The sequence below is a fragment of the Oreochromis niloticus genome, linkage group LG4 (genome assembly GCF_001858045.2).
Source record: "Oreochromis niloticus isolate F11D_XX linkage group LG4, O_niloticus_UMD_NMBU, whole genome shotgun sequence".
Classification (NCBI taxonomy): Eukaryota; Metazoa; Chordata; class Actinopteri; order Cichliformes; family Cichlidae; genus Oreochromis; species Oreochromis niloticus.
Window position 1 is genome coordinate 27201736 of NC_031969.2, and position 26391 is coordinate 27228126.

At 40.6% G+C, this 26391-nt stretch overlaps 1 protein-coding gene across 1 annotated transcript in view; it reads right to left on the reverse strand.

The window, feature by feature from the left end:
- Positions 1–4385: 4385 nt before the first annotated feature.
- Positions 4386–26391, reverse strand: part of rnd2 (Rho family GTPase 2) — a 31106-nt gene continuing 9100 nt past the window's right edge. Inside the window, exons 3-5 of the mRNA XM_003442017.5 lie at positions 10980–11089; positions 7690–7824; positions 4386–5510 (exon numbers count right to left, since the gene is read on the reverse strand). Of these exons, the coding sequence (XP_003442065.1) occupies positions 5241–5510; positions 7690–7824; positions 10980–11089 (515 nt within the window). The 3' untranslated portion in view covers positions 4386–5240. The remainder of the gene's footprint in view (positions 5511–7689; positions 7825–10979; positions 11090–26391) is intronic.

The following is a 26391-nucleotide window of genomic DNA, read 5'->3' on the forward strand; positions in this document are numbered from 1 at the left end:
CTTGAACTCTTGGTTAGTATCTATAAGTTTGATACCCCACCCTCCACCCTGTGAACCTGGATCGGATAAGCAGAAAAGAATGGATGCTTTCTAATGTGACTTTTTTGCAGAGTTATCTTTGGATTATTTCCTGTTTTACTTTAATAGTTGCTTCTTGTCCATTGCGTTTAGCTATATTTCCCTCCTGGTCTCATTGTATAGATTTAATTTAGCTGTGTCTCGATACGCTTCTGTTTCCACCCTCCCGTTACCCCTTTGTGTATAAATAGCCCTGCTGTCCCTTTAATATTTGTCACTCAGCTGTTGTACTTTCCAGTGTGTTTACCTTGTGTACTCCTGTGATTGCTTTGGATTTCACTTGGTTTGTTTTTGGACTTTGTGTTTTCTGCTAAAGCCTAATAAAATGGCTTGCTTTTTATTTATTAAGTCTGTCTTCTGTGTCTTGCATCTGTGTCCTGATATTGCAATCCCTGAGAGAAATGTTTTGGTCAAAAATAAAGTTGTTCTGTAAACTGCTGCTGGAGCTCTGACCCCTTCAGACTTTATGCTCTTCACTCTGGAATTAGGTGAATTTGTGCCAGAAACCTCTGAATGGTGTATCAAAGGTCTACAATTTGCTCTAAGGGGCACTAATTACATTTTTTTAAAAAAATATTTCACCAAAAGTCACCCTTAAGGTGTTTCAAAATGAAACATCAAAAGATTACTGAAGACATTTGGATGCAATTGGAGTAACACTAAGTAGATGTTGGGATATTTCACAGGATAATCGAAAGTTTTGACCTCCTGGCTATCCTCTTTGAGGATTCTGTTGAGAATTTATTGGCAATTTATCAAATAGTTACAGAGATATATGTCTAACTTTTTAGTCCACCTATTGAGAAGAACACACCCTACATCAGCTGGCCACAACCATGAATTTCTTGATAAACTCTCCAAATTTGTTTTTCATAGTCATGGACAAAAGCTGGTTTATTCTCCATTGATGCCCTCCTTGATGTCTATCAGTCTGTGGACTCCAATTTAAAAACTCAAGCAGTGGATACTGAATATCATTGCCAAACCTTCCCATCTTTTTCATCTTATCAGACCTCCTCTTGCACAGCTCAGTCACACAAACAACACACACACAATCTCTAATCCCTCTGGGAAATTTGTGCTCATCCACCTGAGAACCCGTGATGGAAAAACATTACCCACAAAATATCAATAAGTCCTATCAGGCAATCTGTCCCTGTTTTACTTTTGATGTTAAAAGGCATTAAATTTTTTTTCTCTGTAATATCAGTCTGGTCCCAGATGTAAATTCAGACAAATACAGATAAAGACATATATACACACACACACACAAACACACAGACAAACTATATGAAAGCGCACACTCACACATTTTAATTAGCAGCACTTTAGTGCAGAAAGCACTAAACCGTAGGCTAATTAATCTCCACAGTCTGTGTTTTCACTGCGAAACCACCTTAGGGAGGGGTCCAGGTTTGCCTCTACGTTAAGGAGTTTATCTGCTGGGAAACAGGAAACAATAAAGCTGAAAATATTATAAGGCAACAAGGGAAAGGCCATCAGATTAATATGCTGTTAAAGGTATTTGCTTATGCAGTACACTGATGGTCAAGTCCCGTGTCATGAATGTGGAATGCCAACTATCTCTGCTGGCTTTCTGTGTGTGTCTGTTTTGTGTGAATATGTGTATGAGCGTGTGTGTGTGTGTGTGTGTGTGTGCAGGTTATGTGTGAGTTCAGCTTGGTCACATACTGCTTCTCATTACAAATCCTCTCATGACTGTATGCAATTTGTGCCTCTGCTCTGTAGCCTTTTATCAGCAGGCAGGCCAAGTACCATCTCTCTCTGTCTCCCTTGGTCTCCATCATCCCTCCTCAGTGCATATTTGTCAATCACTCTGTTTCTTTCTCTCTCGCTCGCTCGCTCTCTTTCTCATGCTGACATTTCTGTGCACCTAAAGTGCAAATTGTAGTAATTAGCCAAGAACATCTACAATTGTGTGTTTCCTGGGCGAATGACGTCAGTTCTGGCCATTTGAGGATAAGATGACTGGATTCTCTGTGCTCGTCGGAGCTGCTTGGAATATCGGAAAAGAGAAGAGAAACTCAAGAATGCAGAATCAGAGCATGAACCCACAAAGGTACTTCTAATCCTCCTGGCGTCTCAGCGGTAAAGGGCAAATGGCTGATCAGATTGCTGAAATTGAGGCTAGACATCCTGCAGTAATAAACCTGAGTGTGAGTGGGAGTAGATTGTCAAGATAAACTGCAATGGCAGTCTAATTTCACAAACAAAGCAGCAGTTGATTTGCCTTCATCCAGATGACATGTACAGGTCTGTATTGATGTATGGATGGCTGCCTTTTTTTGATGGATATGCAGGTTGATTGGGAAATGTGGGCCAGTGCAACTGAGATGATTCTGCCCAGTGCCTCCACCATACCCACAACCCCTCCCCCATTAAACACACACACCCACACACAGATAGACACACATTGGCACCATAGTACTAATCCTCTTAAGTGTCAGTCTGAACTGTAGGGGCACAACAGGTCTTGTGCCCCCACTGTGTGTGCTGGCCTTATTTCCATTGCTCATTTCCTGCCCTGGGCAACACCTTTCTGCAGCTATTCTCCGACTCTTGTGTCCATCTAACAATGCCCCACTTCTATTTTTTCTGCTCTATTTTTCTAATATTTAAGAATGAGATATTTACTCCCTTGGGGGCTTGAAATGTGGGCGGTTCTAAGCAAGCTCCTATGTGGGGCATCATGGTGGCTTTACTAAAATCTTCGCCTTTAACACAAATTTGACTCAACAGAGATACTAATAACTGCAAAGTATGTAGAATAGCAGTAATTCAGTAAGGACCACTTTAGTCAAAATAGGATTATAGGAGTGTCATTTTCATCTACAGGTATTGGTAGTATTTGGTAGTATTGCTGTTTTCTGGGACCCCCCTCCCCCTACACAGAGTTGAGCAGACATCAGCAACAACAGACATGCCATATCAGACACAGCACAGATATTGGGTTAAGATGGGTTGAAAAGTGTTTTGCAGATGGAGCAGCAGCTCTGGGTCATCTAAAGCAACTAACAGTAATGAGATCTGCCAATAGGATCTGCAGAGAGGTATGAATTTAGCCAGCAGCAAAGTCTGGGGCAGAGCCCAGCTGTCACTGACTGACATACGGGGATTACAGAATTTGGTGCGTCTAAACTACAGTTATGGTACATTCAATTTTACTGTTTTTGAAAAAAAAAAAAAAGTCATGATCTGAGGGCAATTTAACCAAAGAGGAATGTTTCATTTCAAAATAGGTATTGTGTGTGTGTGTGTGTGTGTGTGTGTGTGTGTGTGTGTGTGTGTGTGTGTGCAGCTGAAATGTATTTTTTTTAATAGCCTGTCCTCTGGCAAGACATGGCCACTTGGTTGGCCCTGAGCTTACTAACCATATGTATCAAAGCTGCTGGAGTAGCACACAAGCAACTCAAAATATTTTTATGGAAATTCTTTCAATCATGTAACTTGGCTTCATTTTAAATATTTTTGCAACCCAATCCTTTAGCACTTCCCCCACACACCTCCTTACACTTTTTTTGTTTTTATGTCTTGGCTTGTTTCTCTTATCATCTAATCCAGCTTCTCTGACATTCACTCCGTCTGTGGAGCTCATCTTGTCAATTGTTTAATGTCTAACAGGGATACAGCAGCTGTTATAAAGGCAAAGCTTTTACTTGCTGCCTGAATGATTTGACTTACCGTAGACAGGCTTATCAACTCTCACCTCCACCTAAGAATTGTTATAATACAATGGCTTCTCAAGACTGCAGGTCTTGCTGCCAGAAATGAACTGACCAGCTGACTTTTATAGGAACAAACTATAAAAAAAAAAACAACTTTAAAGTATTTGGAGTCCCAGCATCAGCTGGATGCTCTCTGTTGATTGAAGAACTCACGCATCATCTCACCTAAAGCTTCTGAAACAGTATTGAGTCAGTCATTTAAACAACAGCACATCAGTGCTCTGGTGCTGCTGCAGTGCAGTTCAATTTTATTTGTACCAGCTGAGAGGTCTGCATAGTGTGAACAACACCTTGAAGGACTGACTCACTCCCCTGGCTGCAATGTTGCTTATCTTGCAGGGCAACATGAGAGCACAGAGACGGCATTAACACAAGAAATGGGCAGTTAGCTCACAAATGTCATTTCTGAAGGCTGGAAGAGGAAAGCACGTGGAAGTGTTTAGCTACGCAAAAATTTAGCACTCTGAATGATTTATTTGTTCCATTGTGATGAGCATACAGTCTAACATTTGCGATGGCATTTAAATAACAAAGATCAGGAAAGAAACTCCAGCCAAAAACGATATTTTCCCCTATACAGGCAGGCTCTTGCTTTATTTTAGAGTTTAGTCAAAGTACAACAAAATAGCCCTAACATTTTACCACTTATCTTCCACAAAGAAACATATTTAAAGTAGCAACAATAGCATTCATTACAGTGAATCCAATTGGCATGAATGTAGCTGACGAGGAAAATACTGTTAAATGAGCAAAATAAAATCAGATACTTTGTTTCTAAAATGCACTTGTGGTAGTTATGCTCGCACACACCTTCATGGTACTTCACTCAGTCTTAAAAAAATCTAATTCCAAGCTCTTAATTTGCCATCATTCACTAGAATTCGTTTTCAGCATTACCGTACATACAGGTTTTTCTCATCCATGGCAACAGGAAGCAGTGTCAGGCAGAAAAGTTAAACAATGACTCCGCATGTCTGCTGGACAACACTGCCTTTGTTTCATCTCCAGACATTCTGCTTCAACATGGTTCCGCGCACTCGCACACTCTCCGTCAATACGCCGCCGTGCCATCCTGTTATTAGAGCCGTTTCAGGAAATTAATTCCACTTTAATTCCAGGGACTAGACAGCACTTCCACTATCACAGCTTCCTCATGTCCAGAGGCTTAGTCCAATTTGCCATCATTTCAAAACAAGACAAATATGTAAACAGCTTATAAAGTATGCACACACGCAACAAAAAGGAAAGAAATCCAAAGCATTTGTTTCCACAGTGCAGTGTTTCTTTTTTCTCACTCCCCTGCAGTGCAAAAAAGGAAAATACGAGAAAAAAAAGCATCAAATAATAAATAGACTTTCTCTTTTATATATATTTCTGTGTTTATACATATATATATATATTTGTAATGATAGGTCTCTACATGAGCACACAGCTCTTGGCCCGGTCCTTCCTCATGGCCGGGGCCTGGTCCATTTGCTCAGTCCGACCTGGCAGAGGTGGAAGGGGCAGTTGCGAGACTCGTTTCAGGCCTCTGCGGGAACTGCTGCGTTTTAGCTGCGGCTTGTGCGGCCGTCGCACTGACGCCAAGGTGGTGATGTGGAACACATCCCGAACACTGTTTTCAGAAACCTTGGAGGTGCACTCTACATACGCCACCGCTCCCATCTGGCGAGCTATCGTGCTTCCCTGGAACATGGAGACGGCAAAGAAGAAATGAAAAAGGAAGCAAAGCTAAATGTGAAAGTACAAGAAGAAGAAGACAGGGAAAACATGCATCGTTTCAACAATCAGAAATCATATGGTGTAAATCCTCTTAACATTCGTTGTCCTCTCTTCAGTGATTTTGAGTACTTGTGCATTCTTCTTTTTTTTCTGTGTAAAATCCTGAATATCTCTCAACAGTGGCTTTTCATTAGTTTCCTCAGGCTTTAAGAGGTCGTGTTAGACATAAGTTTCCTTCATGTCATTTTTCAGTGTTTCAAAAAGAAAATTAAATATCCCCATATGCACTCCATCCTTCATTGTATCTTGGCACAAGCAGACACTATAGCTCAACAGCAGAAAACGAAATGTCCCCCCAAAAAAGAGGCAGCAATTCTGAGATATAGATGTTGATCTAAACTGATGACTGAAAGCCAGCGATCTGAACATGTCTGTAGATAAATGAATTTCCTCCAACTGAAGCATGAATAATGTAGATGCTGACTCCTCAGTCTGCAGTAAAACAAAAGGATGGGAATCCGCTGGGCCAGTTTTGATATGGTCTATGTGGCTATTTACAGGGAAGACATTCACACTAGGTACCAGAGCTTACCCCTGAGTAATGTTACAATAACTGAGTTATTTGAAATTGTAAATTGTTTGCTCGTGATCAAATCAGACTCAAATTTAATTTGAAAACCCCTAAGCCCCTGTCTTCACTAGAGTACCACATATCCTCATCTGTTGTTTAATGATCAGAGGTTAAAGCTGTTTTCACACAGGATCAGCACATGCCAAGGATCTAACAGATGAGACAGAACTGCATTTCCCATGACCCCTACAACTGCATGTTCTCCAGCACAGAGAAAGCTTTTCATCTCAAGTGGAAGTGGTTTGATTTTCATCACAGCTGCACTGAGGCGTGTATAAGAAGCGATGAAGGCCTCATTAGGTGAAACAGCAGATTTAGATTCCAGGGTGGCGGTGGGAGGGGAAAGAGGTAGATTGTAGTGACAAGTGGAAATGCTCGATCGAATCTCGGGCAGATTAGTGTGGAAATGTCTGGAGTTCACCCAGTGGTCATTCACAAGGCGACTTCTCAGCTCTGTTGGAATTCAATTTAAAGATCAGCAACAGGATAGCAACACAGGCTATTAGATTAGAGCACCAAAATGTTTATTGTGCACAGCTTTGGCATCTGCCATGTGACACACATTTTCTGGGCATATTAGAGAGGCAAACAGTAGGTGTCTCAAACCAAAACAGAGACTGAGAAGGACCATGACAAATGTTTTCTATGGTCCTAGCCAGTAAATGGTCCCCAGCTATTTTACACTACCTCCGTGGTTTGTCACTCTTCTTTTGTTTATGTGTCTTATTTAAATGACCTGTCTGTTTTTTTCAGTTGCAGAGTTTTTTTAGAAACAGCATGCTTTTAGCCTCCAGTAAGCTCTCAGACAGTAGCGGGGAAAAAAGGCTCCTTTGTTTTGAGGGCTTTTGTATGGTGGTGAAAAAAGCCCCTCCACTTTTTGTATGTCTAACACAGGAGAGCACGCAAATTGAACACACTGAAAGCTGATTAAAATTCACAGATTTACAGAGCAGTTTATCATCCCCTCCCTCTTCTCCCCCATCCCCTTGGCTTAGAGGTCACAGCAGCATGTGATAAAAGGACTCACTCATTTATCAATGTCCATTTTCTATTCATCCTGAATTTTGAAAATCTGTAAATCTGCATGAATATTTCATTTCAGGGGGGAAAAAAATGTTTCTCTAGACATAAACTAGACTAACCACTTGTGCCTCTTCTGCAGCCCTTGCCATAAGCAACATTACATTCCCTGTCAGCAAATTTTGGCCAAAACGCCAACCCCAGCAACATGTCCCCGAGGGGTTTAACGCTGTTCTAATAGCAGTCATGTGGTATTTTATTGTGTTGCACGAGCCTTTTCTCACACTCCTTTCCTGTGGGACCTCAAAAGAGAGGTAATGCCACTGCTGATACAACACAGAAAAATCTCATTTTATCGCTTTATTGCTTTCTAATTTCTTTTCCACATCTGTTTTCAAATCTGTCTGTCTTCCCAGGGCACCTTGCAAGTCTCAATCTTATTATTTATCTCACTCCATTCTCCTCTGATATCCATCATCTGCTAGTTCTCACCTGCTCGTGGGTGACAGGGATGAGGCGCTGTTTGGAGAGTTCCCTCAGGGTGTTGACGTCTGTCCTCATGTCCAGCTTACAGCCCACCAGCACCACCTTGGCATTTGGACAAAACTCTTGCGTCTCTCCTTGCCACTGCAGGAACGTGAGCCGACAGAGAAAAACTGAAATACATTCTTGATTATGTCAAACATGAGCACTGAGCGCTGAGCTGCCTGTGCTGGAGTACAGTGATGACCTTTTGGCTACTCTGACACTGGATACCTGAGTTTGAGGGAGATTAATGCTCTCTTGCTAAAAGACATTTGTTCAGCTTAGCAAACACAGCAAAAACAAATGCATAACTTTGGTGTGGTCTTTCTTTTTGGTGTGAATTTAAGTCCAGCCTTCAAAGGGTTGGGGATTTTGGTTTCCACTCACTTTTCTTATGTCATTTTGTTCTCAGCAAATTACTCACTGTAATTCAGTAAAGACTTTTTAAACTTGAATAATCCATTCATCCATTGATGTCTGTTCTCTTTATTTTTTTGTCAACAAAGCCATTCATCAGTCAGCAAAACTAAAAATTTTGTTCCAGTCATTTGTCAACCACAAATGCCGGAGGTTGTGTTAAGCTTCTGCTGGATACCACTGCATGATGAATATGATTTTTTTTTACTTTTGTTTGAGATAAACAAACATTTTTGAAGACAATCCCCTTGGTAATTGTACCAGGTGGAATAAACTATTCTGCCAGTAAACATCAAGGATCCTACTTTCTTTGAATTTGTCGTCACCACTTCCAGCATGGCTGCTATTTTCAGATTGCTCCTTTTAAGTCCCTTTTTGTGCGCTGAGTCCCCTCACTGTGTCAAAATGTCAACTCGTCAGCTTTCATTTCTTTTTGCAGTAGAGGACAAAGTTGCGGGAAGCCAAATCTGGCAAGCAGTGTGCATGAGCGATTATTGTGTTGGTGTGGCCAAAAAAACTTGTCACTGTTCTGTGTGCTGGTGCACAATGACACAGTGACGAACCCCACAGTTCATATGCTCTTCTTCAGACACCTGAGAACATTGAGAGTCTGATCCAGGGGAATTAATTTACAGTGCACAATTCTGAAAATCTCAAAATTAAAAAAGTAAAAATAAAACAACGCACATTCTTTTAGTTTGTACATCTGGCCTTTATGAGCTGCCTTTTGGCTTGGACACTGCAGATATGCAGATTTCATCAACAGGGGATATCCTCCACATGAAAGTCAGTTGAGTTTGATGTTTGATCTCCTCTCAAGTTTGGGCTCCATGGTAAAATCTCATATGCATAAAAGGGCAAAACAGCAGCAGTGCTGGAAACGTTTCAGAGGTCTACAAACAGAAGCGATGTGCCAAATTTAAATTGGGTATGTTTGGGTTTTTTGCATTTTTTGTTTTATTTTTTAAATGGGCAGATTTGTGAAATTTTATGAAAGCAGCTCATTATTGGCATTTTCAACACAAAACAGACAACTAATTAATCTTAAGTGTGATGGAAAGGGATGATAAATGTAGAGATTTATTTAAAGTTACATTCATTGTGGGTACATTTTACATGTTCAATTGTTTAATTAATGAATTAAAACAATTCATAAAACAAAACAAAAAGGATGGGAATAGAAAAATCGTGGCATAAAATCTGTAAATTATCATGAAAAATGGCTCAAAGATGAAGTGATCAGCAAAAAAGCCACAGATTAAGTGGTTCTGTCAACCATCCAGGATTAATCAGGTAATTATTTTACCTCTAATCAGATTAAAGAGACTTCCTGTTTTTTTATGATACAAGGCAATGTTCACTATTTTACTGCAACAGCTATAGGGTCACGTACTGTGACTTTTTCACTCGTGCCAGCTTAGTTTGGATTTCTGTGTGGTGTGTTATACTTTCCTTACTCAGTCTCCATCAACAAAATCTATTTCAGGTTCTGTTCCGAAAAGGTTGAGCAGTCTTCCTTCTAAAATCACCCTGAGATTAAATGTCACTTCTGAAACTCAGCTGAACCAACACAGTGTCTCCTCCTGGCAACACAAATACATGACAGCCCTGAAATATTCCACATGCCATGTGCAGAATGTCAGGGTGTCCATTCATCCCTTGTATTGAAAACAACCTCTGACCTTTCAGGCACATTCCCATTCTGTCAATGACATCCAATCAAAACCTTTGATTGTTTAACCCTCTCTCCTCCCCCAGCTGTCGTCTAGAAACATTGGTGACCCCCCCTAGCTCCTGGAGGTCAAGAGTCTAATTTAGGATGGTGATTGTGCAACAGGTTTTCCATGTGCGCCTGAGTTTCGGGGATTACTGGGATGACAACTAGGGGGCAGGGGTCATGGCAGCCCCCTGCCAAGTGATGCATGGGAAAAGCTAAAGCTGAGGAGCAGTGCTGCTTCCCCTGTTGACAGATTCCACGGAGGCTGGAGAGATATTGGTGGGTTAAAGAAATGGTGTCCCGGGTTAGATCTACAAAAGTCTGCAGGGGCATTTTAGCAGCTCCCTTCAGACCACTAAACACGTCAACAGACCAGCCATGGGAACTGTCTTCAGCCCACAAGGGGTGCAGTTCAAAGGCAAACTCACACACACATGGCTTCAAGATGAGACACCACTAAAAGGCACAGGTCTGCTTTCCATGATACACATGCATGCAAACAGACCCATTAAGTTGGGTATAATTACACCATGGGTGTTTCACTATACTATGTGGGCACACAATCTGCCACTGGCTGTAAAAACACATCCAAAACCACATTTGATGACGCCACCCGGCTATTACACCCATTCCAACGGCACTGTTCCCAGCCATTAGCCACCTTGCAAATGTTAACAGACACCAACAAGTATTCAGCATAAAACTCAGATTGTACATTTTAAATGTTCACAGAAAGTCTGTTTCTAACACTCCTCAACATGCTCTGAAATGTCTTCTCTGATATGTCTGGTGTGTCTAATATGCGTATCTGATATTCCTCTTGAACCCACCCGGCTGCAAGCCCTCTTATTTCATTCTTCGCATTGACCTTCTATTGCTTGCAGGGACACGGGTCAAGCATCCATGGACGTTTTGATGAGATAAAGGAAAGCGAGGCTTTAACCTCAGTGCTGATTTGCTCCATTGTTAAGCTGTGAAAAGCTGCTGGCGCAGAAATCTAAGTCAATACAAGATGCTGATCAGGAAAAACTGAATTGAATTGGTTTTTCGTTGGTTCTCCACTTTCACTGCGATATTAAATGCTGATCCAAAGTATTGAGAGCGGGAGTAAAAAAATACTGACCTTCTTTATGACACTGTCCAAAGTCTCTGGACGGCTGATGTCGAAACAGATAAGCACTGCATCTGAATCAGGATACGCCAACGGCCTCACATTATCGTAATAAGAAGAACCTGTGAACACACAATAACATATGGTGTAAGGTCATGGTGTCTTTGGGGAAATTCCTAACTGTTTTTAACCTGATTTAACCCTGCAAGACTCTGCATCCCAACCATATGGCCTACTCTGTCAATTAGAAACATACTGCACACCCCCGGAAAGTGATCCAAAGGTCATTAATACATGAATAGCCCATTAAAGCAGGCAGTGTGGCACACAAATCGACATGCTGCAGCTCGAACACACTCTCCAGATGTAAATGAACCTTGATCTTAGCAGTTATGTGCACATATTTGTGCACCTTTTCTCTTGGGCTTCCACACAGCTGTGCCTCTTCTGTCACAGTACTTCAGGAGGAATGTTGAGGAGTTAGTCATAGCAGCACACACACACACACGCATACACACAAAGGTGAATTATAGTGGCTTGAGAATTGGAGGACTGGTACATACGATCCATAATCATCTTGAAACGACAGCGAATGCCAGCACAAAGGCCAAACTAAAGGTTGAACCCCTTAATTCTCTCATCTCATCCCTCTTTCTGTCTCACTTGCAAATGGTCCTTGATTTAAAATCTTCCATTTTCTTTTAGACTCTATGAGATTCACATGCGCTCACACGCTTCTCACCACTCTTGCTTTTCAATTTTGTACCTTGATCAAATTTGAAGGCAGAGTGGCGCCTCTGTACTTCCACAAGTTGCTCACTTACACAGTTCCCGCTCTCTTGCAACTCTCATTAGGAGGCTTGTAAAAATATCTGGGCTCTCGTGGATGTGTGGCTGCGGCCACAGGCACCCTCCCTCCTACCTTCAGAAGCTGCTGTAGACCTTATGTTCTGCATAAATTTCAAGCCACCAAAACTCAAAGGTTTGTCACATTGTGCATCAAATCTGCCAAAATTAGCGAATCACATTACACCGTAAATAAATATTAAACGCTTTGGAAGATTAAACATATGATTTAGGTTCATACAAGCTGATGATTTTTAATATTTATACAAAACCAAAGTTTATGTTTGTTTGGTGTGCCCGTGCTTCATACCAGACCTGACCTGTCACACAATAAACAGACTGTTAGAGCTGCATGCTTTAGTCTGGTGTTCTGCACAAAAGCACTACACCCCGCATCACTATGTTCTCTTTGTTAATGATGGAATGAGTATGTGACAATAGCTGCACGCGTCCCGCAGCCCCCATCATTCAGCTCGCTGTCCTGTAGTGACCTGCTCATTGCTCTTTGAGAACAATGCAACAGGCTGCCTGTCACATCCTCACAAGCTAGAATGGTTTTGTTTACATTTGTTTGTCACTAAAAATCCACATTAGCATCAAACGCTTAAAAAAAATACCTGAAATATCAATTAAATCAGAGAAAACATAAAAAAAACGAGTATGCTTTGTTTACAGTGGCTTCAGATTTCTCCCGATTTAACACTACTGACTTTGATATCATTGTTTATACAAATTACTACCCCCTGCAGCTGGCAATAATACATATTACCACATTCTCACAGTGTGATGACTAGATAGTGCGTTTCAAAATGGCATTCAATTAATTTTTATAAAATCTTGCTCACCACATGCACACAACCATTTATCTGCTGGCTGACTCTTTAACACATGAATGATGCTTGTCAAAAAAAGATTATTGTTTCTATTTACCGTAATTTGTAGTTCTTATGTGGCCCTGTTTAGGACCTCCCTGCCCTTCTGAATAGTTGGAGGTGGGAGGAGGAACAGTAGGAACCCAGCACAGACAAATAGAGGTGGGTTGCAAGTGAGCTTTCAAGTGGATTGTAACCACAAGTAGACTACAGCAGCTTAAATAACCAGTAATACACGTGTTTTGTTTTGGTTTTTAAATTTGATGCATAGAAACCAAGTTTAGCTGCAGCACTGCACTTTTGAGCTACTGGCATGTTTGATCAGCTTTGCACGTCCACATGCACCTGGACATAGAACAGAAGACACAAATAATACATTAAATTTAAATTAGGAATGCTCTCAAGCAGCAATTCCACAACAACTGGACTCTGCAAAACCCTCAAGGATGCTGGGCAAAATACATTTGACAACCTTCCTTTGCTAACTTTAAAATATTTATGTTGTAATCATAATTTCAGTGCAATATACAGGAAAGAAAAAGTAATTTTAGCCTACACCTTGCGGGGCATTATCAGGAATTCATAGTCTCCTCTTCATCTTATTAACACAATATTGCTACAGTTCTGTATTGCTGAGAGAGCAGGACTAACACAAGCACACACAACCACATCCCCAGAAAAGGATGCCAAGTCTGACACTCAGCAAAGCTCACTTTGTAAGACAGCAAGCTGTGATGGGTAGCGGTCACACATGAGGTGCTGTAGCTGCTGAAGTCGGTCTTTAGTATGTATCGCAGTGCAGCAGACCTGTACTAAGGTTAGAGATGAAGAAGAAATGAGACACCCCTGTGGGGGTGGAGTAGGGACAAAAAAGATTTAATGAGTTTGATGCCGGAGCTAGGGCGTGTAGCGGCTTTTTGCAACAGAGAGAGAGTAGCAACCAGGGGATTAAAGCAAAATCAAGATGAAGAGAAAAAGATGTCAGATGAAGCAAAGTTCAGACAACAGTGCTAGTTTGACTCAACATGTAATTAGAAGCTGAAATGAGGCCATTGGGATCAATTTGTCAGTCCCAAAGATCAAAATGATTGACAGGTCATGGTCACGGCAGGGCTTGTCACAGCACAGCAATTCCGAGCTCCTCTGCCCTGAACGACAGGAAAGCTACCTCAGCACTTTTGCAAAGTCGGGGAAAAAAAGTCCTCTGAGGGAGCGGAGAAAAGTGCTGTGTTTAAAAGAAGCCGAGCAGGCACAAATAAAAACCAATCAACATAACAATCAAGAGCACGAGGGAAAAAAAGAGAAGAAGAAAGGGGAGAAAGCATTTTCTCCTGCCATTTCTCCAACAAAAAGACATGACCAGAGATAAAAGAAGATGTCACTGACGGTAGGGCTGGAGTGGGTGTTTGGGTAGGTAATGAAAGCACTGGACTCGGCAGGACAGATCAAATAAAGAGGTATGAGAGCTCTGGCTGGGTTGGCTATTGGTGAAGTTGGCCTGTGCCCATTCACTGTGAGGTGGAACAAAAGGTCAATTGAATTTCAGACATAGGCAGCATGAGATGGATGGGCCAGAAGAGTGTGGGAGGGGAGCGTAGCCTGGCAGGAACCACTAAAAATCATCACGCCTGGCAAGGAGTGGGGCCCTGCCACGCCGTGCCAAGGACAGGCATAAAACACCCCTCACAAAACCTCCTTGAGCATTAGCATTAGCCTGATTTAGCACAGAAGATCTCTCACAGTGGAAAGTGGATTTCTGCCTTCATATCCACAGGACTAATTAGTGCAAAGCCACACTGCAGAACCACACAAGAGGTTGCACCTAAACATAATGACAGAGGTAGGAGGAAAGCAGTCCTTGTCGGCCGTCACTTGAGCTTCATCAAAGGCCAGAAACGTCCCAGAGGATGCTGAGGCGGACAGGAACTTAGTGGAGCGCTAATGTACAGTAATAAGACTTGAGGGTTTGCGGTATGACTTCATTTATGCCTCCTGTCCCTTGACACATTGACTCTCCTGTAGGGACAATCTGTCTGAGACATGACAGCTCTCTATCTGCTCATTCAAAGGCTCTTCTGTGAAAAACTCATTTTCTGATAGAGCTGAGAAGAAAAAAAAAATCACAATAACACACAAACAGAACATGTAACAGGGCAGATTCTTTGGGAATCCAACACTTCAAAAAACCTTATATTTGTCAATACATTAATCTGTAATATCACAGCAGGAATGATCTCTTTCTTTCTGTTTTTGTTGCATGCTTGTTTCAGGCGCAGCCAAAAAGCAAACCAGTGTGTGTGTGTGTGTGTGTGTGTGTGTGTGTGTGTGTGTGTGTGTGTGTGTGTGTGTGGGTGGGTGGGTGGGTGGGGGTCTTTGCCTCGAAGCTCTCTGATGTGTTCATGCACATATGGCAGGGAGTTAACAGCAACTAAGAGCCTCATTAGGCCATATAGAAATCCTGAAAAACACCCATGCAGACAAAGGCAGGGTAACGAACACCCTCCCAAATGTCACCAAATCACCAAATTAGCGAAAACGGGGTCTTTTTTCTTCTCCTTCAGCTGTTTTCCTCTTGAAATCCACCTTCAGTGTGAAGGGAAAACATTTTAAGTCGCGGTGGCAGAGTATCTTAGCAACCTGAGGGATGCAAATGGCTTCATTGCGAGGCCTTAGAAAGGAAGAAAGAAAGAAGAGAGCAGGAGACTGAAGGCACTCCAGTGCATTGCTGATTAGAGGTGACTAAAAGGAGAGTTGGTGCTCCAGCCTTTAAGAGGTTGAGAAGACTTTCAAACACTGAAGCTCCAAGCTGTGTTGTGACTTCTTCTCAATTAAGGCTCAGCTCAAACAGAAATAAACACAGACTGCTGCCAAGACACCCTTTGAGAAGAAGTAGTTACTCTGACCTAATGTAGCCTACTACTGTACAAGACAGCGTGTGTTTTATGTGAATGTAAGCCTGCATGAAGCGTTCTTTTTGAAGTCCACATCTTGAAGCCATACAGGTGCACATCAAGCCACTGACCTTATCTAAACTGTCATGCGAAAAAATCTAACCAGTAGATAAAAGTACGACATATATTGCAAATTCAAGATTTTTTTTTTACTTTTAATCTCATCTGGTTTTTCATAAATACATATTGAGAAGTACTGTGCAGCAAGTTTGGATAATTTATGTTACATTTTTGATAGAGCCCGACAAGTATAGGATTTTTAGACCGATATCAGTGCCGATATTTGGTGATACAAAAATCCAATATTCCGATATATCAGCCAGTATTTTCATTCCCTTTCAGATACACAAAGCAAACTGGTTCCTGAACAATTTTTATGTGTATTTATTTAGTCATTTATTTTCCCAGATGGATATTGTGTTTGTAGCATTCCAAACACATCACCAGAGAGGGAAGCTGCAGAGTGCCCTCTTGTGAACAAACTATGCAATGTCAACACTCCTAACACGATTGGCTGTTTCTCTGGTCTTTAATTTTCTGCAATTATCAGCAATTATAAAGGATAATACTAATTAATCAGTAAATAACTGATATTGTCCAATAATATCGACCTGCCAATAAATACTTCTAATTTTTACTTCTACATGATATGTTTCCCATGTCATACTGAAAAAAGCTAACATGTCCCTGCTTCAGCTATTTAATTCATCACTGACAAGGTTACGCTGATTTGTGCAGTGCTACATTGTCTTTTCATGATAATGCTGTTTAAAGAGAAAGCTAACATTTTGGGAAAAAAAGCAAAGAGATTATATTTGCAATCTTATCCGCCCATCAGAGAGGCATCAGATTATTACCAATCTAAATCTGCAACAACACACAGCACATTACAGCCAAAGCAATCAAGACCATCTTTGAGTGATAAGAACAGAAACTGCTGCAACAAGAGTGCTGCAGCTGTAACAGGCACAATTTGCTAAGGAAACATGTGATCGCACCAATTATCGGCTTGATTTAGCATTTATCTGTTTCCTTTCTTAGTTTTAATTACAAGTTTAACACACATTCATAACATTATTTTTGAAAGCTTCTCACCTCACTGTTCTTGCTTAAATTTTTTTGTAATTTTAGTTTGATGAATCCATGCAAAAATGTGTAAAAATATCACATTGTGATTTAACACAGTGTTATTGTGCCAGCCTATTTCTTCACCAGGTGAAATAACTTTTGCTTCTGTGCCTGCAGTTTCAAAAATAGACTAGTGAAACGTGAAACTAGTTAAGAGTTGTTTTTCATGTGGACTAGTGTAAATTCATCTGCATGTTCAGAGTTTCATGCTATGATTTCATACTCATTTATACATGAAAAACCATTCATTTCTAATCACCTACAACTAATTCATAAGTATATATGTAATTCATTAACAGTCAAAGAGAAATTAGCTATGTTTATTTTTAGCTTTTAAATGAAGTTATATATTGTAGAGACTTGATCTTGTGCGTATCCCATCAAAATGTTGAAAGTGTCTAAAAAATATTGGACCTGAAAGCTAATACTGCAATTGCAACATTCATATTACGCCACGACATGAAATCTTTGCCAGATTTTGTGCAATATCTTAATACAAAGGACTATTTACAGCTCAGACATACTTGACATACACTTTATATGAGAAGCTTGAGGCACTGAATTCCTAAATGAAAACGAAATGTAATGAAGTGAAAAAGATGGATGGAACATATGTAAGCCAATGAACTGGAGCTATTGTTACATGAATTTTAACACTTTTCTGGTCTTACTGACCACTCTCCATCACATTCACGATTTTTTATTCGTTGTACACACCTCTTTCTTATGACACACACAAACACACACACACACACACACGCACACATCCTAGGGAGTTTTGACATTCAGTATATTGACAGTTTGTCGTGCAAGCCGGAAAAGCTAAGGATCGAATCACTGACCTCCTGCTTGGCTGATGACCTGCTCCATCTTTGGAGCCACAGCCACCAAAAACAAGAAAAATAATAATCCTGTAATTACCAAACCCCAGCTGGCCTGAACTCTGATCTATGCTTACATCTTTTGCTGCTCTTTCAGGTTGACATATATTACACACACACACACACACACACACACACACACACACACACACTTCTCACACACAGGTAAAGCTGCCGATTTGTAATAGAGATGGCTGTGTCAAGTTTTCAAAAGCATTAGTGCACAGCCAGGACAGTGGAGGTGACACTGGGTTAAATGGCCATTAACCTTCCATGTCTGCAGCCTATACGCAGAAGATATTGATCAAAGCCCCCACACTTTCCCTGTGGAGGAAGTGCAGCCTTTGAAGAGCATAAAGCACCTTCCACAGATCTGCTCTGAGCTCTGCTGCCAAGGAGTTAATACCTGTGTCTGTCATCCAATCGAAGGTTGAAAAGAAGGGCCAGCCAAAGTACTGACAGCGCAGGCTGGAGACAGAGCAGCATTACTGTCTGTCTCCTGGTTGCCCCAGGGGTATAGAGATACAATACTGTGTGCCCTTTCAGCTTCTCCTCACCCCTACTCCTTGCTTCACACACAGACACACTTTCATTCCATCAGAGTAACAGCTATGCATTTCATCTCCTGTGTCTGCGGTTCAACTTGTGTTTTTCTTTTAAAGATCACTATGCTTCTTTGTCTCTCACTTCATCTTTTGATATATTCCCTGTCTAGCTTTAAAAAAAACAACACACCAGATGTGTGTTTGGTTTTCCCCTGCGAACTCTTTTAGAAATAGCTGACTGGTGTGGGAGTCTACATTGGGCTACTCTTAAACCTTTGGGGATCTTTGTGTGTTTAGATGTTATAATATATAAACTCCCAAGTGTTTGTTTGTGTGAGGAACTCAAGTAGCTGTGAATGACTTCTGGTTATGTACAGGAGGCACGCACACACCCAATTTTCATCTTTTTTCCACAGTCTCCAAGCTTACCCCAATCATCGAGGTTCATCTAATCAACAGAAGCAGCAGACTGGTGGGTCCAGATCCACCAAATCCCACAGTTACAAAAACAGACAAGAATTAAAGGACAACAAATACCATCTTCATAACTGTTTTTTGTTTTTGCTTTTTTTTTCCATGCACAGTCATTTCGTAGCTCAAACAAAAAGCTGGTTTTAATATCTCCAACATAATTCCATCTTTTTGTTTTGCTTTTGTAGGCTCAACTTGAACATTCAGATAGAGAAGAATCTTACAGGAGGAGTAATTTGTCACAAGGATCATTAGTTTGTAGGATTGCAATTTTTAAACCCTGATTTTTTTTTAAAAAAGGACTTAAAAATGAGATAAAACAAAATAAAACATTAGTTATAAAATCAAATCGGTGATTTTCTGACCAAAGTATAGAAAAATATTTGATAAAAAGAGAGAAAAAAATCAATGTAATGTTAATTTTGCCATACTGTGTACATTTTAACTACATGGTTAAAAATCTTCTGCAAATTTGGGAATTTAAAGGATAATTTCACAGTCGCTCAGCACGATACTTAACAGATAACCCGCTTATTTAATCAAGTTTGTCAACACACAGAGCTCGACCACAAATCCACCCATTCATCCAGGAAATGAAACTCAACACCAAGCCCTATGCTGCACATAAAATAAAAGAGGCATTCACTCCTTACAGATTATACACACTAGTTTAAACTTAGTGGCAAACACCAGGGCTGATCTACCCAGCAGGTGGATGCTGACACGGGCAGTGGAGCAGCAGCTGTCTACCAGGCTTCACCTCTCCTTAATTCCAGTCACAGAACTCAACCCGCCTACTGGGACTGTGGTGTTAAAGCCTTTTGGAGCATATTTAATGTAATTTTATGGCTTGCTGTGTGGAAGATTGTGTTCCCAGTACAGTTGTAGTGAGTGATTGTAAATTACTTAGCACTAATTAGCAGGTATTTATGTTTGTTAGCCAAGTCTACCCTATCATCCAGACACGTTCACTTCTGACCATGCAAACATGATGGTGCTAAAATGCTAATGCTGAGGCTTCTAAAACCAGTGGGTGACATTATGGTGGGTATGTCCATCTTTGTTTTGTTTTTTACACAGTTAAAAATGGTTTGAAAAAAGTTGGCTTAAACCCCAGTGGCAGCAGTTTTCCGAATCTGTACCACCTTAACACCACCTCCATCTGGTGAGGACGGAAAATGCGTTTTGTTTTGTTTTAAAGCGCCAATTCTGACAGTCTGTGAAAACTCTCCAATTCATTTCAAGTTATCTGCCAACGCTGCCAGCATCACCCACTGACACCCAATTCTTTGAGCACTGGGGACTGCCATGCCACAATGAAATCTGCTCTGAAAAGCTCTCAGCCCTGCTCAAATATCACCTCTCTCTCTCCTACACGCACACACATACACAGTATTCAAATCCATGTCTTTATATTCCTTTTCACCTGTAAAAAAGGAGTGATCACATCCTTTATTCCCACTCCCCTACACCTTTGAGTTTCATACTCTCCTTTCGGAATTTGTACCCCGTCTGGAAGCTTTTCATTAAAACTTGTAATAACACTGACTGCGGCTTCTCTGTCCACAGCTGTCAGTCTGATAAGAAAGCAGAGGTGAGAATATTCAGTCAGCAGCTACAACCACACATATATGAAAGGAAAACTTGAGTGAAAAAGGGGGATCCTCTGCTCCACTTCCTCTGCTGCACAGCCATCCAAACGCATCCCTATCATTCAGCTATCTATGCACCCTCGCCACCCCAGCTCCCCGCTCTGCAACCCCCACGGGAGGCCAACAGATAGACACGACACTACTTCAAGTGCAATTTCACATCCACAAAAGTTGCAGCAGCGAGAAAAAAAGAGCAGGCTGGATCTTGTTTATAAATAAAGTCATTCATAAATGATGGCATCTGTCGAGTGTGCGTGAGTGAGGTGCAGGTGGGAGGTGAAGGATGGAGGTGAAATATGGCCTCTCTCTGTGTATCCCCTTTCGCTCGGATGGGTTCCAGACGGATGCTGAGAGGGTTTTGCTCCTCTGGAGGTGGAGGGCCATCGGGACTGAGAGTTAGCTTTAGGAGAAGCAGAACGAGTCAGTGTGGCTGTTTGAAGTGAATTGATCAAAGCTGGGGCGGAATTGGGTACAGTTGCACTCAGCAAAGGGGAGTGGACTGGGTGAAAACACACAGAGCCATGGTTCTCTGGGTGGATTTCCCCTCTGACTGAATGACGGAGGCATTCACTGCTGCTCCTGCTGCTGCTGCAGCTTGAATAAGAGCAAGCGCCTGGTTCAGTGTCAGGGTGGATTAGTTTGTGTCCCACATGAACAGTGCTGGAGGGGTATTAGATATTACTGTAATGCTATTACTTCTCCAGGTTACACAGTGATTTTTTTAGTCATTACAGTTTTTTAAATAAAACATGCACCCCTACTTTGTTTTATATTACATTCTTGTGAGACATTTAATTAAAACCTGCATAAATATGTATTAAGCATAATTAATTTTTACTGTTACCGGGTAAGATTAAACAAGCAAAATTAGCAGCCCACAAAAGTTTTAATAGAATTATCATCTGTTGTGTATTTGTTAAATTAATGATTAAGAAGAACATAATTTCCTCTATGAGAATATGTAATGGGCAAAATGATGCTTTTAACCAAGCTTAATGGCCAAAGCATATTTGGGCATCAATAATAATGTAGCTACATATACATACGCTTACATTTTCAACTAAGAAAGCTCCGATTCACCTGGTCATCTCAATATGCCCTTGAAGTAAAAATGATCAATAATTTCCTGGTGTGTCACTGGATTCTTTTGTGTGGGCAGACACTTAGAACGAGTGATGGAGGACATTAAAAAGACATTTTTACTTCCCTTTTTGTATTCACTCACCATCTCTTTAAGGATAATGCCGACACAGCCAATCACCTTCTGGAAAAGACTGAGGTGCACAGACTGAGGGGGTGCAGCGAAGTATAAGACAAGACATCAATGTGTATGTGCTGCTGATGAGGGGAGTAGGTAGAGTGCATTATGATGACATAAAGGTGTTTTATGATTGTATAAATATTTAAGCACCAACCTCTAGTACTGAATCTACTTTACTAAGTGGATTGGGTAATATTATTGGGTAATACTAGTAATATTTGTATTATTGGTGCTGTTTTATACGCTGACTGGCCACTTCATTAGTTATACATGACTTATAACACAGCATTGGATCCTCTTTATGGCATAAATTCAACAAGCTGTCAGAAACATTCCTCAGAGAATTTGGTCCATGTTGACCTGATTGTCTTAGTTAAAGCAAATTTCTCATCCTTGACGTCACTCTCCCATTCAACCACATCCAAAAGCTACTCTATTGGAGTGAGATCTGGTGACTGTTGAAGCCGTTTAGTACAGTTAGTTTGCTGTCATGTTTAAGAAACCAGTTTGAGATCATTTGTGAGAACATGAGAACATGGGTACGCTGTGTCATAAAAGGTAGAGATGGTCAGCAACAACAAAGTTTTTCCAGTCTTCTCTTGTCCAATTTTGCTGACCTTGTGTAACTTGCACCTTCAGTTGCCTGTTCTTAGGTGACAGAAATGACATCAGGTGTCATCTTCTGCTCTTGTAGCCCATCTGGTTCAAGGTTTGATGTGTTTGTGTTCAAAGACCCTCTTTTGCATACTTTGGTTATAATGAGTGTTTATTTGAGTTATTGTTGACTTCCTATTAGCTGGAAGTATTCTGGCCATTCTCCTCTGATCTCTGGCATGAACAGGGCATTCTCACTCAGAACACTCACTGGATAGTTTCTGTTTTTCAAACCGTTCTCTGTAAATCCTCAAGACTGTGTGAGAAAATCCCAGCAGATTTCAGAAATCCTTAGACCAGCCTGTCAACCATGCCACAATCAAAGTCACTTAAACCACCTGTCTTCCTCATTCTGATGCTCAGTTTGAACTTCAACAGGTCATTCTGAAAATGTCTACATACCTAGAAGCATTGGTTGCTGGTATGTCATTGGCTGATTAGAAAATTGTGTTAAAAAGGAGTCGAACAGGTACACCTAATAATGTGAATGTAATTTTACCTTAAGTAATACAATAAAGCCTTGATAGGCATCATTTCACCTTGAAAGTGTGTTTGGAAAGTTGATTTTTAGAGATAGAATTGTTGGAATGGGGTTAAAGGAAGAGGTACAGTATATCTGTGTCATTTGCATCCTTTTAATTCAGGTCAATGAAGGTTACAGAATTGAGAGAACTACAGAGTTAACAGAATCAACCGATACAAGCACTGGAATAAATTCATAATGACTCTTTCATATTGTCATATGTATGTATAGAGACTGTTTGGAGAGGTTACAGTAGTTTGAAAATAGGTGGCATTTGTGTGTCTGTTTACTCAAGGACCAAGGACTGGGGCAGGTCCCCAGGGTCCCACAGACAAGCCTTAAAACACAAAGCTCATGTGACTGGTTTGATGGCTGAATGTGGGAAAAGCACAGATGTATACGTTTCCTTTTTTTGCTCCTTCTGTTTCCTTTCTCTAGTTGTCAATCTAGTGATCACTTCCTGCTCTCACAACCTGCTCTTATGGTAAACATGCCCACTATTCTTTCTAGTCACTTCAAGCCCTCATTCCCCCAACCTCTTTGACTACTGATTGAGGCAGCAGATGCACTTTTCAGCCTCATTGTGCCCCAGCTGCTGCCTGTGCGCCCTTCGACAGCACCCATTATGTCTCTGGTCAGCTGAGAAACATTAAGATTAACGTGTCAACGCTGTAGTTATTCCCATCGTCACTCGATCACACGATATCCATGACTCATTTCTTTTTTTCTATATATTGTGTGCTTTCTTTTTAAAAACACAAATATCAAAAAGAGTATCAGAAAACTAATCTTAATTTAGTTAAATCTGCTATTGCTGCTATCAAATTAAAGTATAAAAATAATGGAACAATATGATAGGCACCACACACAGCAATGGACTTTATGAGAGTTTCAGTCTGTCTGCAAAGCTCCAGACACAGCCACATAGCCTAAATAACAGATATTTCCCTTAGAAGCTAGTACAGATCAAAAATAGAGACAGAAACAGTGCGCCTTAAAGCAGATAACTCATAAGTTGGAAGGACATGGCATCTCACTAATTAAGAAAATTTTCATTTAGCCTGGAAAAAGAATTTGTTGCTCTATAAAAAAAAGCCTTCCATAAAGCTAGGACAGCTTACTATTCATCACTGATTGAAAACAACAACAACCCTAGGTTTCTTTAAGCACTGTATCCAGGCTGACAAAAAGTCTGAGCTCAGTTTAGCCAAGCATTCATTTAACCTTAACTAGTAATGACTTAAGGAATTTCTTCACAAATAAAACTTTAACCATTAGAGAAAGAATGCTCATAACCATCCCAGACAAATCATTAAATACAGGTATTTTCAATACAACTGATATTTTTTTAGATTCTCTCTCCAATTCATTTTTTTGAGTTAAGGTTGGCAATTACTTCCTCCAAACCATCAACATATCAATCAGATTCCAATCCTGCAAGATGGCTCAAAGAAGTCCTACCATTAATTAATGCTTCAATCTTAAATATGATCAATCTATCTCTATAACTGGGCTACGTACCACAGGCCGTTAAGGTGGCAGTAATTAAACCATTACTTAAAAAGCCATCACTTGACCCAGCTGTCTCAGCTAATTATAGGCCAATCTCCAACCTTTCTTTAATCTCAAAAACTCTTGAAAGGGTAGTTGTAAAACAGTCAACTGATCATTTGCAGAGGAATGACTTATTTGAAGAGTTTCCATCAGATTTCAGAGCTCATCACAGCACAGAAACGGCTTTAGTGACAGCTGACTCATCTCTGTGCAGGATTCAGTACCATTCACCATAATATTTTTACAGAGTTTCGAGCATGTAATGTTAAGTAGTGTTACTTCGCTGCAGTGGTTTGTATCATATCTATTTTAGAGACTCCAGTTTGTTCTTGTAAATGGAGAGGCAGTAGTCTCACACACTAAGGTTAACTGTGGATTTCCATGGGGTTCTGTGCTAAGATGAATTCTGTTTACATTATACATGTTTCCCCCAGGCAGTATCATTATAAGGCATAGCGTTTTCATTGCTATGCAGATGATACCCAGCTTTATCTATCCATGAAGCCAGAAGTTACACACCAATTAGTTAAACAGCAGAAATGTCTTAAAGGCATAAAGTCCTGGATGGCCTCTAATTTCCTAAATTCAGATAAAACAGAGGTTATTGTATCTTTTTTACTGTGTTTAACCAGATACTTACTTCTGCAAGGCACTACCTTGGCCTGCAGTAACACTGTGAGGAATCTTGGAGTCATTTCTAACCAGGATATTTCCTCCAAAGTGTATATTAAACAGTTATGTGGGACTGTTTTCTTGCATTTACACAGTACCTCAAAATTTAGAAATATCCTGTCTCAGAGTGATGCTGAAAAACTAGTTCATGCATTTATTACTTCTAGGCTGGATTATTATAATCAGGTTGTCCTAAAAACTCCCTAAAAAGCCTTCAGTTGATCAAAAACGCTGCAGCAAGAGTACTGACAGGGACTAGAAAGAGAGAGTACATTTCTCCTTTATTGGCTTCTCATCATTGGCTCTCTGTTAAGTCCAGAATTGAATTTAAAATCCTTCTCCTAACACACAAAGTCTTGAATAATCAGGCCCCATCGTATCTTAAAGACTTCGTATTACCATATCTCCCCATTAAAGGACTTTGCTCTCAGACTGCAGGCCTATGATATTTAAAAGTAGAATGGGAGGAAGAGCATACCTCTCTTTTTGAATAAGTTTATGGTTAAAGCTGGATCAGGTAACCCTGAACCCTCCCACACTACATCACAACAGGCTTGGGGCTAGGCAGGGGGCTTCACATAACGGACCTTGTTTCACCTGTTTTCACTCACTATATGCTTATACAGCAATCTGCATTTAATCATGAGTTATTAGTAAAAACTCTGACTCTCTTCCACAGTCTGTGTTTTGTCCTGTCTTCCACCCCTCATCCCCAACCAGGCATGGTCTCTCCCTCAGCCTGGTTTCTTCCTGTTAAAAGGGAGTTTTTCCTTCCCACTGTTGCCAAGTGCTTCCTCATACAGAGTCGTCTGATTGATGTGGATTTCCCTTTATCTTTGCTCGGTCTTTACCACTGAATTGTATTTCATTGAGAGCTAATAGATAACTCTGAACAAAGACTACTGCCGTTGCAGTTTGCAATCATGATGCATTAGGCAGCACGATTTGTTTGTGCTGCCCAAGTGTGGTTCAGTTAATTGGATATTGAGGTTTCAAGTTAAATAAAGTCACAGGATGCACATCTAGGTTGACCTGGGAAACAAAATTAAATTGTTTCTTACAAAAACATTTCATTTGCCGCATCTAGCAAAAGTGTCAAATGCATTTTCTTTCTAAATAAAATATTTGTACCTGCTCATTGTCTTCTTTACTGCCCTCACTGGCTTCAACTTTCAATCGACAGAATAGCAATAACCGGTAATAGGAAATGTGTTTTGCCTGTGTCCTCTTATGCATACACAATAGGAAAGAAGGACAGCTAACACATTTAAGCATTTCTTCATATTATCAATCACCTGTTTGTATATTACCTTTTATCCAGGTTATTACAGTTTAAAGTGCTTCACAGAAGACCGATAAGACAATAATTAGACATAAGAAATAAAACATCTTACCACTAGTTGTGAAAAACTAC